The 14,083-nt window shown below is 57.9% G+C and overlaps 5 protein-coding genes across 6 annotated transcripts in view; 4 read left to right on the top strand and 1 right to left on the bottom strand.

Moving 5' to 3' along the window:
• The first annotated feature begins 670 nt into the window (after positions 1-670).
• GGTG_05367 (2,3-bisphosphoglycerate-independent phosphoglycerate mutase) lies at positions 671-3,016 on the top strand. The gene is made up of 4 exons (XM_009223169.1): positions 671-930; positions 1,252-1,604; positions 1,672-2,044; positions 2,128-3,016. Exons 1-4 carry the CDS (start codon positions 900-902, stop codon positions 2,931-2,933), a joined length of 1,563 nt encoding a protein of 520 aa, XP_009221433.1. The 5' UTR covers positions 671-899; the 3' UTR covers positions 2,934-3,016.
• Positions 3,017-5,846: 2,830 nt separating this feature from the next.
• On the top strand, positions 5,847-8,830 carry GGTG_05366 (hypothetical protein; the record flags this gene model as incomplete). The annotated part of the gene is made up of 2 exons (XM_009223168.1): positions 5,847-6,111; positions 6,210-8,830. 2 exons carry the CDS (start codon positions 5,847-5,849, stop codon positions 8,828-8,830), a joined length of 2,886 nt encoding a protein of 961 aa, XP_009221432.1.
• A 763-nt stretch (positions 8,831-9,593) lies between these two features.
• Positions 9,594-10,782, top strand: GGTG_05365 (prefoldin subunit 3; the record flags this gene model as incomplete). The annotated part of the gene is made up of 5 exons (XM_009223167.1): positions 9,594-9,631; positions 9,784-9,909; positions 10,125-10,335; positions 10,435-10,560; positions 10,642-10,782. 5 exons carry the CDS (start codon positions 9,594-9,596, stop codon positions 10,780-10,782), a joined length of 642 nt encoding a protein of 213 aa, XP_009221431.1.
• A 240-nt stretch (positions 10,783-11,022) lies between these two features.
• GGTG_05364 lies at positions 11,023-13,646 on the top strand (the record flags this gene model as incomplete). Of its 2 annotated transcripts, none has more annotated exons than XM_009223165.1 (5): positions 11,023-11,554; positions 11,777-12,087; positions 12,174-12,223; positions 12,331-12,454; positions 12,546-13,646. In XM_009223165.1, the coding sequence occupies exons 2-5, from the start codon at positions 11,890-11,892 to the stop codon at positions 13,212-13,214; spliced, it is 1,041 nt and encodes a 346-aa protein (XP_009221429.1). In that variant the 5' UTR covers positions 11,023-11,554; positions 11,777-11,889. The 2 variants fall into 2 exon arrangements, with proteins under 2 accessions (XP_009221429.1, XP_009221430.1); XM_009223166.1 differs by having other exon boundaries at positions 11,023-11,518; positions 11,600-12,087; positions 12,546-13,214.
• A 146-nt stretch (positions 13,647-13,792) lies between these two features.
• Positions 13,793-14,083, bottom strand: part of GGTG_05363 (hypothetical protein) — a gene marked incomplete at both ends in the record, with an annotated part of 1,071 nt that continues 780 nt past the window's right edge. Inside the window, one exon of the mRNA XM_009223164.1 lies at positions 13,793-14,074. Coding sequence (XP_009221428.1) covers positions 13,793-14,074 — 282 coding nt within the window. The remainder of the gene's footprint in view (positions 14,075-14,083) is intronic.

Below are 14,083 nucleotides of genomic sequence, written 5' to 3'. Positions count from 1 at the left end.
CCGCCCGCCGCCGGGGTCGCCGCGGTGGGGAGGGGCGTCGTGCCCGTGACGGCGTTGGCGGCGGGGGTGGTGCCCGTGGCTAATAGGGAGGGCGGCGGCGCACCCAGCGCCGCGGCCGACTGGGGCGGGCGCAGGCGCGTGAGGATGGCGGCGAGCTCGGTGATGGCGTCGAGGGCGTCCGGGCTGAGGTGCGGCGGGAGGGCGAGGGGGTGCTGCGGCGGCGGCGGCGGCTGGGATTTCGGCATTTTCGGCCACGTCCTGCTCGCCTCTTCTCTCTCCTGTGTCTTCTTTTTTTTTTTGTTCGTTTGTTTGCCTGGGTGCGCTTTTGGGCGGTGCGCACAGCTCTTGACGGGCGTGGCGCACCTGCGCGAAAGCTCGAAGCCGACTGGTTGGAGGGTGGGAGTCAATTGATGTTGGGGAAGCTCCGCGTGTTGGCTTTTTTGGTGGAGAGAGCTCGCTCTGCAGGTAATTCCCGCGTGCAGTTGCGTTGCGGCGTTGGCTTTGATAGCACTGTGCCTTTGCTGTTGTTAGCACTATGTGGGAGCTCCTCACTCCGCCGCGCATATCATTCCAACGCTGGACAGTATTACCTGACAGTCCAACACATTTGCACTGTCTCCTCAACAGCTGGGATGTTTCTCCCGCATTTTGTTGCTCAAAAAATGACCCCCACCTCCAAAATCTCTCAGTGACGGAAGGTGGGCTGGAGGTCCCAGAGTGCATGACTTCATGTCGCTGTAATTCCTTTCCTAATTCTCTTCTCTTCCCTTCCAGTTCCTTCACATAGACAGACCGAGAAGTCACACATAGAGACAATACTAGACGCTCTCTTCACTTTTGCCCACTTCGTTCGCTTCTGCGTCTTTAGTAACTTTGATTTCACCGTCCACGCTCCCAGCATGTCGAAAGTGGAGCACAATGCTTGTTTGAGTACGTTCGCTTCCCTTTCCACTGCCCCCCTCTTGCGCCAACTCTACCCCCAGGAAATGAGACAGGGGGACGAGAGGGGAAGACCACGACGGCATCACACCGCCACGATCACCCTCAGCAACGCTGTCGATAGGGCTATCAACAGCACTGGCGCCAGCTCCGGCGCTAGTTGGTCGACATCACGATGGAAACCCCTACGACACCCAGCGCTCTCACCCGCGCTCCACGCCGCCGCAAAATCGACTATCTCCTCGTCCTGGCATACATGCTCTTCTACCTCGAGATCGGCTGGCTAATCTTCATGCTGTTGCGCACGTACAGTCGTGATTGACGGTTGGGGAGTCCCGTCCGAGGACTCGCCCAAGGATGGCGATGCCATCACGGCTGCCGAGACCCCTGTCATGGACGCCTTTGCGCAGAGCAAAACGGGCTATACCGAACTCGAGGCCTCCTCGCTTGCGGTCGGTCTCCCCGAGGGCTTGATGGGAAACTCTGAGGTTGGCCATCTCAATATTGGCGCCGGCCGTGTCGTCTGGCAGGACGTCGTCCGCATCGATCAGTCCATCAAGACGGGCGAGTTCAGCAAGAACAACGTCATCAAGAAGACGCTTGATGCGGCCAAGGACGGCAACGGCAGACTCCACTTGTGCGGTCTCGTGTCCCATGGTGGCGTGGTAAGTCCCCATCACCGGGTAGAGCCTACGTTTTTGAACTCAAACAGGATGGCTGACGGCCCCAAAGCACTCGAAGCAGGAGCACCTGTACTCCCTCCTGAAGGCCGCCAAGGAGACTGGCATCCCCAAGGTCTTCATCCACTTCTTTGGTGACGGCCGCGACACGGACCCCAAGTCTGGCCTCGGCTACATGGAGGAGCTCCTGGAGAAAGCCAAAGAGATTGGTGTTGGAGAAATCGCGACTGTCGTGGGCAGGTATTACGCCATGGACAGGGATAAGAGATGGGAGCGCGTCGAGCTTGCCATGAAGGGCATGATCCTTGGCGAGGGTGAAACGGCCGATGACCCCGTCAAGGCCGTCAAGGAGCGGTACGAGAAGGGCGAGAACGACGAGTTCCTGAAGCCTATCGTGGTCGGTGGCGACGAGCGCCGGATCAAGGGTAAGGAGATCCAGCTCCTATGCTGGTGTTTTTGGATTGGCCTGTTGTGATGGGTGGCCTCAGGTTGCTAACTAAAGGGCCAGATGACGACATTGTCTTCTTCTTCAACTACCGATCCGACCGAGTCCGCCAGATCACGCAACTACTAGGAGACGTCGACAGGTCACCCCGCCCCGACTTCAAGTATCCCAAGATCAAGCTCGTCACCATGACCCAGTACAAGCTTGATTACCCGTTCGAGATCGCTTTCCGGCCGCAGCACATGGGCAACGTCCTTGCCGAATGGCTGGGAAAGCAGAAGGTGGAGCAGGTTCATGTGGCCGAGACGGAGAAGTACGCGCACGTTACCTTCTTCTTCAACGGTGGCGTCGAGAAGGCGTTCGAGCTTGAGACGCGTGACGAGAACCAGGACCTCGTTCCCTCCAACAAGAGCGTTGCCACGTACGACGAGGCCCCTGAGATGTCGGCCGACGGCGTCGCGGACCAGGTGGCCAAGCGCCTGGGAGAGCAGAAGTTCCCGTTCGTCATGAACAACTTTGCGCCGCCAGACATGGTGGGCCACACGGGCGTGTACGAAGCGGCAATTGTGGGGTGCGCTGCGACGGACAAGGCCATTGGCAAGATCTATGGGGCCTGCAAGAAGGAGAACTACATTCTCTTCATCACGGCGGACCATGGCAATGCCGAGGAGATGAAGTTCCCTGATGGGAAGCCCAAGACCTCACACACTACCAACAAGGTGCCCTTCATCATGGCAAACGCACCTGAGGGTTGGAGCCTCAAGACAGCTGACGGCGTACTCGGTGATGTCGCCCCGACCGTCCTGGCCGCCATGGGACTGCCGCAGCCTGAGGAGATGACTGGAAAGAGCCTACTGGTGAAGGCTTAGACATCTCATCTTTGAGAAGTCAAAATGGAATGATGGAACGATGTCAATGCGCATAGATAAAGTCAGACGAGATCAAATACAACCTAGAGCCGGCCGCCGTGCCGCAATATCAATGTGCCCAGGACTGCTATTACAAAGAATTTTTGGTAGCGAGCGAGATATGCAATGGGCATCAGAGGCCGATGGAGATGGTGGGAGTGCGGTACTTGACAGGGGGAGGCTTGGGCAGCGTCTTCGCTCACCATCTGATTGCACGTAGGCACTAAGTCTGTGATACTGTGGCTTGCCATGGCGGCATCATTCAGCAAAGCAGGGGCTCTAGACAGATAAAAAAAAAACATTTTAGCTCGACAAAAATGCGCCCGGGTGGACCTGGCATGGCTCCGTATGTGCTGTTCATATGCAGATAAAGCAGTGTGTAATTTGGCCTAGGGCTCCTGGTTACTAGCAGCGGTTGCTTCCGTCCTGAGTACACGACTCATCCAGTCATACCCAGTCAGATGCTTCAGGGTGCTGATATCGGACTCCGAATACCAGAGAGAATCGGGCAACGTCAGCGGTCCGTCGATGGATTCTCGATCGATCCGATGAAAGGTACCTTCCCCACCCCAAAGCGGGCAGTGTGAGGTGACACGAAGGAGGGTCTCGCAAACTGCTGTCAGTGACCCGCTCGAGACTCAAACCATAAACGGATGCAGAGCGCCCGACTCGTGGGGACATCGTGGGAGTCTGACGGGCTGGAGGAGAGGGTGGTAGGAATTCTAGAGTGGGACGAGGCAGACTCGCCAGAAGCTACCAGAAGCTTAGCCTTTACGAATCACGAGGCCTGTCTCTGCAAATTACATTAGATTCCGTCTGATGGACCTGTTCTCCCGCGCTGTTTTGAGTCGGGCTTGTCCCCAGCATGTGCAACAGAGGGGCCACCGCATGTCGCCAGAAAATTGCGTCATAGGGGTCCCCCTTAGCCGCGCCCTGCTCGGGGTGCGGGACCCTTATTTTCTCGCACTTCTCAGGAGGCCGCCGAGGCACGTCTTTTTTTTTTTTTTTTTTTTTTGCACACCAACAAGGAACAGCGTGCAAAGGCCCGCTGTTGGTTGGCGGCGGTGGCTTCCTTCAGCCAGAGCTGTCGCATTTCAGGGGTCGTCTCTGCATCGCTGACCCACATGGGTGCCCTGGCTGCGCCCGGCTTCTCCAGCAAATTACGTCATTCCTAGGCCGTTGTCGACGCCGATGGCCTGACTCGAGCGAAATGGCTGCCAGGCCGGAAGTGGTGACAACCTCAGCCGTATTGTTTTGTTCGCTGCCGACAAATTTTGGACATGGCGAGATCTCGATGTGATAAGCTGGCGACAAGGCGGCGGACGGCGGGCGGAACTGTCGGCTGATTTGAATGCTGGAAAGATGCCTTCCTGGGCTTTGGCTGATGGGTGGACGGCCCAAACTTGGGGGTGTGACGGTGCGTCTGATTTGCATGGGCGCGGCGGGAACTGAGCTGGCCCAGGCGTCCAGCCTGGGTCTTTTGAAGGCGGCGATACCGTCGATGGCGGCCAAAAACTCTGATGGTCGGGGAGGGGGCACGGACCGAGATCCCCACTCATATGGCAGATAGCAGTCCACCTAGGGCCGGATGATCACAGTCCAGCCAATTACCTTAGTCGTGGGATCGAGATCCCCGGCTCAATTCACCCCTTTTCATTCATACCCCACCCCCGTCGGAGCAGATCCAGCGAATAGAACACACTGTGGGGCCTGCTGTATTCTGAATTGGGTGTAACCACAGTCTGTGATTGAGGTTGGTGTGGTAGGAGGCTCGGAGACGGAAGGATAGCGGTTGGTGTTAGCAGCTATAGATGTTAGGATACCAGATAGAAAATGAAACCACAAAAAAATTGCAGTACATACATGAATCTTCCCGTTTGACTTTTAGCACTCGTGGGCTTAACGGTCGAGGCGCGCCGGCTGCGCACACAGCCCAGGCACGTAGTGGGGCCTGCGACATTGAACCCTCCAATAACAAGACAGCACTTCCTGATTCTGACGAGGACCCACCTCAGCACAATCGAGAGTTGAGCGCGGAATCTGAAAATCGTGAAGGGATCGAAGGCCATCGAGCACCAACCACAAAACAAAGTGCACCCTGCCGGCGCACCCCCCTCCTGGCCCAGCGCCCCCGGCGAGCGGCAAAAACGCCACGCCAGGCGTTGTACTGTGCTGTCGCACGCCTCGTTCGATGCCTGGAATCAAAAACGATTGTGCTGGCTCCTGCTGAACCCTCCATTTTGGGAGATATCACGGTCCATGCCCACGCCGAAACTCACGGCCGGAAGCTTCCCACGCGCGAAGCCCAGTCCAGCCCAACATCACCAGCCCGCCCATTAGAGTAGCATCCAGCACCACAACCACGAGCCATCGCCCAGCAAAACAGCGTCTTTCCACTAGGCGCCGCTGCGACCCGTAAGGGCAATCTCGGTCGAATTTGTGTGTTGATCGTTTTTCTGTCGTTCGTCTTGTTCTAGCTGTTTTGCCCTTGGTCGGAGCGGGTTCCGGCGGGGAGGCCGAGGCCCTTGGCCCAGTTCGACTACCTTGCCTCCTGCGCTCTCCCCTCCTGTACCATTCTTCTGGTGCAGGATGCCGCATCGTTCGATCTGTTGCATTTTGTTATCAACACATGTGAACCCCCCACCTCCCGTCACTCTGTCCGCCAAGACACCCATCCTCCTCTGCCTCAATCAACTCTGCGCTTCGGAAACCGCCATTGTCGCCCAAAATCACTGACCAGATTTTGCGATCCAGATGGGAGAAGAAGGAAAAAAACAGTGGACCGAGTTCCGAGTGCCCCCGCACGACGAGACGCCCGTCGCATGAACCCCATTGGGGAAATCCAGAAGTATTGAATGCGACCACGCCTGCAGGATGGGCAACGATTCGCAGTCGCAAGCAGCAAAGCTCTCGCCCCAGGGCCATCGTCTCCCGCGCAGATCCCCCAGTACGCGCCTGAGCCCGCCCAGGAAGCCGGCGCTCGCTCAGAACGATGGCGACGACGATGGCGACACCGGGTCGTCCGTGTTCCTTCGGCGAAACTCGTCCGACGAAAGCCACAAAACCAGCCAGAGCGACCCTCGGGTTTGGTTCGACCAGTCAAATAAGAACCCGGCCATAGACATGAACTCGATGGAAGGTTTGTATGGCCTGGACTCGAGACCCTCGCGACCAACCATTAGCATAAAGTAATCCCCCGTGAACGCATTGCGCTGACGATCCATCTACTTGCTCAAGTGGACTCGCCATACTATCAGAAACGGCCAGCCTCTCTTCGGGATGACTACTTTGATGGCGGCATGCCTCCTCGGGCCGCCTTCCCCGACAACGCCGGCGTGCCTTCCTTGCGGCCTACAGTCACCCAAAGCAGCAGCGTAGACGAGTTTCGGAGCGTCATCGACGATTTGACTATCGAAAACAAACGGTTGAAGGATGAGCTCAAGCGCTACAAACAATTCGGTACGGACCTCATGAGGAAGGACAGGCTTTTTGAGATCAAAATGCACGGTCTGTCGAGCAAGAAGAAGAGGGAGCTCGAGGCCACGCTTCGAGACTTCGCTTCCACGCTTGAGGGCTCGACCGAGACCTCGACGCGTCACAAGAAAACCAAGTCTGGAAGCCGTTTCAACAAATCTTCTGGGGGCACTACTTCGAAGCATGCCTCGTCCTCTTCATCAAACTCTCGTCCGGTCGACTCTGCGTATGCCTCCATGTCAACAGGGCCTAGCACGGTTCAAAACTCGCACACGTCTGCGTCCTTGGCGCAGAGACCCAATGCATCGCAACGATCCAATGCGCAGAAGGTACAAAGCTACCTCGAGGACATACCCGAGGGTCTTTACCCACGGTACCTATCCATGACGGAAAAGGACAAGCAAAAACTAGTGGTCAGGCGCCTCGAGCAACTCTTTACTGGGGAGATGAACGGCCCGGCCATTGGCGTTTCGGACAGGGCGGGGCGACAGCATGAGCCGGCGCTCGACGCCGGGAGGACTTCCGACATGGTTCGCGAGGCGCTGATACAGGTCCGCAAGAAATCGTCCCGCGAGATTGGATCCTCCAACTCGAACGGCGACGCAGGAAGCGGGAGCGGGGGTGGCCATGGAGCAAGTGGAGGCGGGAGTGGGAACGGCAGCAGAGACTCGCCCCAGGGGCCAAGCACAGCATCCGAACAACGGCCAACCAGGCCTCTCGATCTTGATCCCGATCGCGTCCAGGTGCCGTCGGAGAACATAAACTACATCCGGCATCTGGGCATGGTGCCGCCCCAACTTGATGCTGGAACCAAGACCAGCATGAAGAACGTCTCCGCGGACGCCGACGGCTGGGTATACATGAACCTTCTATGTAACCTGGCTCAGCTGCACATCATCAACGTCACCCCCGCTTTCATCCGGGCCGCTGTTTCCGAGAAGAGCACGAAATTCCAACTGTCACCCGACGGCCACAAGATCAGGTGGCGTGGCGGGACAGACGGGACGAGATTTAGCAGCGACAGCGGCAACACATCCTCGAGAGACAGATCGTCGGACGGAGATGACAGCTCCGACAAAAGTGCAGGCCTCCACGGCCAAAAGCGGAAATTCCTGGCTGTGGGCGACAATGGATCTGGACCGACGTCCAACAAGGCTGCCAGGTCGTCCGCGAGCGTACACTACAAGCCCCTGTTCGTCCAGCAGTCGTCGTTTGAGACATCTGGGGAGATGTCAAGCTCGCAGGCATCAGGCCCCGAGGACAGCAATTTTGGAAACACTTCAAAATGGGACTACAGCGGTTCGGGGTCATCGCCGCGCAAGAAGCGTCGGGTCGACGGTGCCATCGTTTACTACAGCGGTATGCCCTTCTGTACCGACCTCTCTGGAGATCCCGGCGATATTTCACCCACGACGTACATGACTTCGACAAACAGGGAGACGAACTCGCCCGAGACCGCCCCCAGGGTGTTCCGGACATTGTCAGGGTCATCGCTTCCATATCGCCCCCTGAGCAACACCCAGGCCTACACCAAGCTCACCGAGGAAGTGGAGGATCAAGCCTTTTCACAGGACCATCTCAGCAGCGATGGGTCTGAGGACGATTTCGTATGGCATGCTTCGTCAATCAAAGCCGAATTGGAGGCGGCGCCACTTGAAATGGAAGCCTGCGGCCTCGGCGGCGTGCAGCCGGATGACCACTTTCTTGTCGTGGTTCTCACCCGCCGCCATCATGACCTGGATTCACAACGACACGAGGCGCGGCCGCATGCCTTCCGAGAGCGATCCGACAGCACGACGGCGACTATACTGGACCGGTTCAAATTGCTGAAGGCCGCATCACCAGGGCCCATGACGCCGAACCGCTGTCTCGAGCCCGCCAAGTACATCGAATACACGTCGACGCAGGTGAAGATGCTGGACCCTGCTCCGTTGCCACCACCAGCCATGTTCATGCCGCCGTTCAGCACGTGCTCCTCAGACAATGCGGAAGTCGAATCAGAGAGCGAGCTTCTGGACTCTGAGGAGCCGGATGCCCTTCCAAGTGGGCTATTATTCCTTCCATCTGAGAGGCCTGACCTCATGCGCGCAGATTCTAATCTAGCATATCCAGATGGTGGTGAAATTTCCCCCAGCGACGAGGAGGGCGAAGACTCTGAGAACCCGGGCGACGGCATGTATATCGACAGTCACAAGGTTGGCGTCTCGTCGCGGAAACGAAGGCCATCCAAAGGCCATGGTGACGTGCACTTGGGTAAACCTGCGGCGAGACGGTCAAGTTTGACGAGCGACTCTCGCAAGGCAACAGGCGATGCCAGGACTCAGAGCTCAGTTGCGACGGCAGGAGGCGCCGAGAGCGGTTACGACAGCAGCATGGAAGAATGATTTGTATTTTTGGGTCGCTCCAATCATATCCTCAGCCCGGGAGCGCTTCTTGGTGTTACCCCAAGCCATCTGCCGCTGAGCGACTTGGATTTCAAGATTTATTCCCATCATTTATCACCCATATATTTCCTATCAACTCATTGTTATTTAGCGTTCAAGACTTGTATCCCGTTTCCAGGGGATAAATAGATACCATGGTGCTTTGATACTGTTCTGGGCAATTTATTTTTACTGAGAAAAGAAGGATGAGGGAAACGGGCACTTCGGGCGTTTGGAGGGAGCATGATCACTTGTGCTATTTGACTCCTTGGCTCGACTTCGAGACCGCCAATTTTGCTACCATAAAATTATGACCGAATTTCGTTGCGTCGTCATCAATGTTAGAAACTTCTCGGTATGGGCTCAGCTCAGCCTCAACGACAGTGGTGCCACTGAAACCCAACCCGAGCTACCCCACGGCTCGCGCTAGCTAGCAATTGAGCAGCCAGGTACCCCGCCATCGAGCCGCAGGCACTGGCCTCCAGCCAGCCTTGGTCGACAGCTCCAGGTTACCTAGACCACGACACCAGCACGAGCGACTGCGGACCGTGAGTGGCAGGAGAGCGGCGAAGTGGACCCGTTGCTGTTGATATTTTCCGACGTTTCGACCCTTGGATAAAGGCGCCAGAACCACACCTCGGAGCCTGTGTCCTGCCTTCAGACGGTCGGAGCGGGGAAGAAAAGAAAGGGCTTCAATGTGACAAGGCTAGCTCGAGCAGCGGCAATGTCAGGGAAAGAAAAGGAAATGGTGGCGACGGCAGGGTGAGTCCGACCCAAGTCCAATCAGGGTAGCGCGTTAGCGAACCCGACCTGCGTGTGCGAGGCCCATGGTTCGATACCGGCTTTGCGCCCCGTCTGGCTCGCACGAGCGACAACTGAAAACGAACTCCTCCTCATCCGTATCTCCCACCCAGGGCCGAAGCGACGCCGTCGAACCCGCGCGGGATACCAAAGGCGCCGTTTGTCGACAATGTCGAGGACTACGTCGCGAGCCGAGCCGACGTCGAGGCCACCCTCCAGCGCTTCCAGGAGATGATCTCGTGAGCCATACCCGACCCTCTCTCTCTCTCTCTCTCTCTCTCTCTCTCCCTCGCTGCGCGCTCGTGTCGCGCGCGCCGAAGATGCGACGTTTGCCGGAGGTCTAGCGAGGCTGGTGCCGAACAAATCGGGCGGCGGACCGGGGAAACACGGGCGGCGGACGAATGACGGGAGACAAAGATGGACTGACGCGCACTCATCCCTGTCCCGCTTGCAGCAAGTACCAATTCATGGAGCTCAACCTACAGCGGCGGGTGGCCGGGCTCAGGGGCAAGCTGCCCGACATCGAAAAGACGCTGGAGACGGTGCGGTTCCTGAAGCTGCGCAAGGAGGGCGACGACCCGATCGAGACGACGTTCGAGCTCAACGACACTCTATACACAAAAGCCGAGATCCCACCGACGGACGAGGTTTTCCTGTGGCTGGGGGCATGTTTTATCTCCCCCTTGCCTTGGACCAGGCGCTCTCTTATGCCCAGGTTGCTGACAATATCCTGGATCTACACGTCTTCTTCCCTCTGGCTATAGGCCAACGTTATGCTGTCGTATCCGATAGCGGAGGCGGAGGAGCTTCTGGTGTCCAAGGAGAAGGCGGCGAAGCAAAGCCTGTCAAACTGCGAGGAGGATCTAGAGTTCTTGAGGGAACAGATTACGGTGTGTGGCTTATGTGTCCCTTCCTCCGCCTGACCCATGTCCCGAGGCTGACTGTTTTGGGCGCTCAACCATTGGTATCAGACCATGGAGGTTGCCATAGCAAGAGTGTACAACTGGGATGTTGTACAGAAGCGCAAAGAGAAGGCCGAGGAGGAGAAAGCCATGAGTTCCGAGAAGGAAAAGACGGTACCCAAAAAGGCAAGTGTTGAGGATGATGGTTGAGGCAAGGCGTCGACGTGGGGGCTTTTTACTGTGTTGCCGAGACCCGGCGGTAGGAACGTGCCCTCGCTCGAGCGGGAAAGTTGTGGCACTACATACGAGTGTCTGAGCTTGAGCTGAGCAAAAGCACAAAGGCATGCCATGGTCGACGTGCTCCTTTGGCTGAGTTTGTGGCGGTGTCTAGCTCCATGTCCACGGGGCAGCTAATATCTAGTTCCAAGAACCGCTGTCTAGGAGGGTCAAAGCAGCTGAGGCACGACTCATCGGGATGGAGAGGTCAAATGAACTGAACAGGATGAATAAAGATTGCGGATGAGCACGAAATGTCGTATTTGCGCATATATACGATGGCTGTGCAGACTAGTACCTATCCGGCTAGGACTCTATTGATGGTAGATGGTGGTCACCCTCTGATGGCTGACACCGGGCTGTAGGTGGCCTTGGCGATGGCGTCAAATAGGGGCGGGGAACAGCTGGGGACAGGGGTTACGTAAGACAGCGGAATCGCACATGGGAGGAGCCAAGAGCGAGGAGGGGCTGTGTTGGAGAGCTTACCGCTCGACTCAACAATAGACCCGTTGGAGCGAAATCCAGACGAACAACAGAGCCGGCCAAAACCCCTCTATGACGAAAATCTAGCTCTAGTGCACCTCCTGAATCGCTCCCTACAGCCGACTGCACAGCACACAAGGTAGCCCCGTGATTGCGAGCTCCGTCTGATGAAGCTTCTTTGGCCCGTGTAAGCTAAAGTTGACCAACACCCTTCAAGTCTTAGGTGAGAGCTCTCTCTCCTCCTGCTGACGAATTCATTCATTCCCAGTCCTCTGCCCAAGTCCATTGTGTCCATTCCCGAGCCGACTCGTGCTGCGCTGCTTTTTGTTGCAGCTGCTAGTCTTGCTGCGTCCCGTGAAACTAGACCGCCTATTTTTTTATTTATTTTTTGGCCTGCCTATCTAGGTAGGCTTTTTTTGCTTACTGTTACGGCCCATCGACCCAGCAAAAAACAGCAGCCACCTCCTGTTCGAATTTGTTTGCTCCCAGCCAACTCCGACCTGTCGGACACCGCCCTCTCACCTCCAACGCCAAAGCCACACATCTCCGCCGCCCACAATGGCTGCCGTCACGACTGCACCCGCTCCTCTGGAGCTGAATCCCAAGCACGACGACTATGACTTCCCCACCATTGCTCCCGTCGCCGCCAACGGCCACCCTGGCCATCTGACCGCCGAGCAGCAGGCCCAGGTCTCGCAGCTGAGGATGCAGCTCGAGAGCCAGGGCTGCACCGAACGCCTCGACACTCTGACCCTGGTACGGAACATGAAGTCCTCGCTCGTTATGCCGTGTGGCTGCCTGCAATGCTGACATATGCCGTGCCGTGGCTCCTGTGTGACTAGCTGCGTTTCCTGCGTGCACGCAAGTTCGATGTCAACCTGACCGCCAAGATGTGAGTTCTTGTTCCCGCCAACAGGCACTACCCACCCACCCGGTCCTCGGCCCCACGTAACACACATTGCACAAGTATTGATCACAACATCCGTCTTGGGGCTACAGGTTCATCGACTGCGAGGCGTGGCGTAAAGAGACCAAACTGGACGAGATCCTCCCCACCTGGGAGTACCCTGAGAGGGCCGAGATCTCCAAGTTCTACCCCCAGTACTACCACAAGACCGACAAGGTAAGGCACGAGCACACAAAGACTCTTGGGGGCCGGGGTCTCGCAGGGCGGGGAGGCTAACACGTTGCTGTTCGCTTTTTTGCGCCTCTAGGATGGCCGGCCAGTGTACATCGAGCTGCTGGGCAACGCCGACATCACGGCCATGAACAAGATCACGACGCAGGAGCGCATGCTGACGAACCTGGCGGTCGAGTACGAGCGCGTGGCGGACCCGCGGCTGCCCGCGTGCAGCCGCAAGTCGGGCCACCTGCTCGAGACGTGCTGCACCATCATGGACCTCAAGGGCGTGGGCATCTCCAAGGCCTCGCAGGTCTACGGCTACGTCAAGGCGGCGTCCAACATGTCGCAAAACTACTACCCGGAGCGCCTCGGGCGCCTGTACGTCATCAACGCGCCCTGGGGCTTCTCGGGCGTCTGGGGCATGATCAAGGGCTGGCTGGACCCCGTCACAGTCCAGAAGATCCACATCCTAGGCAGCGGCTACCAGAAGGAGCTGCTCGAGCAGGTGCCCGCCGAGAACCTGCCAAAGTCGCTTGGCGGCACCTGCGAGTGCCCCGGCGGCTGCGAGCTGTCCGACGCCGGCCCGTGGAACGAGAAGGAGTGGGCCCGCCCCGCCAAGTGGGAGCTCAAGCACCAGGAGAAGCTGAAGGCGGGCGGCGCCCCGGCCGCCGCCCCGGCCGCCGCCCCGGCCGCCCCCGCCACGACCGAGGCTGCCCCTGCGGCTGCGGCTGCTGAAGGCACGGCACCGGCCGCGGCTTAGAAACCGAAGCGGACCTCCATCTGGCGACGGTGATCGGGACTCTGCCCTGACCGACGTTTTTGATTATTATCCAACATTCTTGATATATCGTTTCTTCTCCATTGTCCTTGTGCTAGAATGCGCTGCTGGTTGCACGGAGGTGCTTTGGGGGGTGAAGTTCAAAGTACGAATGTGGGTGGTGCCTATGTGAACAGAATGCCTGGTGGATTTCGTGTCTGCCTGTCGAGTGGATGGGGGAAAACTCGGTAGAGGGGGGGTTGTCACTCATTGATTTATTCGACTTCATGTCTCAACCACCAATGTGTTCCTGTCGACTAAGGACTACTATGGTCAACCCTATCCAAGTAATACAGATAGATAGGTACCTACCTAGACTCAAGCCTCTTATAAAATATGTATAGAGCTTTCCGAACAGTCTTGGTTATAACTGCTCCTACATCGATTTGAGGCTGTGCTCGGTATCATGTCAGGCAAACGTAAAATCCCCACCCAAACCATCAACATGCGCCAGCGGAGCAAACCTATCCAAAGCCCAATGCCAAAGAAGCACAAAAAAGAAGTGGCGGGGCCGACAAGCCTCAGGGGCCGGCAATGACGTACGTCCCCGCGGCCCGCGCCCTCTCCATGCGCGCCACCGTGGCGGGCATGTCACGCTTCAGCCTCGCGAGCCCGTCCACGGCGGACGCGAAGGCCCGCTCCGCCTCGGCCGGCCTCTGCAGCACGCCCGGCGCGTCACCGCCGCCGCCATTCTCTGCCGAACCCTCCTCGCCCACGCCTATCCCCACGTCCAGCACGCGCGTCCGCGCCCCGCCAGACCGCTCGGCCAGGTCGCGCGCCACGGCCCCGGGCCCCGCGACGCGCTCCCGCGC

The sequence above is a fragment of the Gaeumannomyces tritici genome (genome assembly GCF_000145635.1).
Source record: "Gaeumannomyces tritici R3-111a-1 unplaced genomic scaffold supercont2.3, whole genome shotgun sequence".
NCBI classification, from domain to species: domain Eukaryota; kingdom Fungi; phylum Ascomycota; class Sordariomycetes; order Magnaporthales; family Magnaporthaceae; genus Gaeumannomyces; species Gaeumannomyces tritici.
This window is presented reverse-complemented; position numbering and strand designations above follow the sequence as displayed.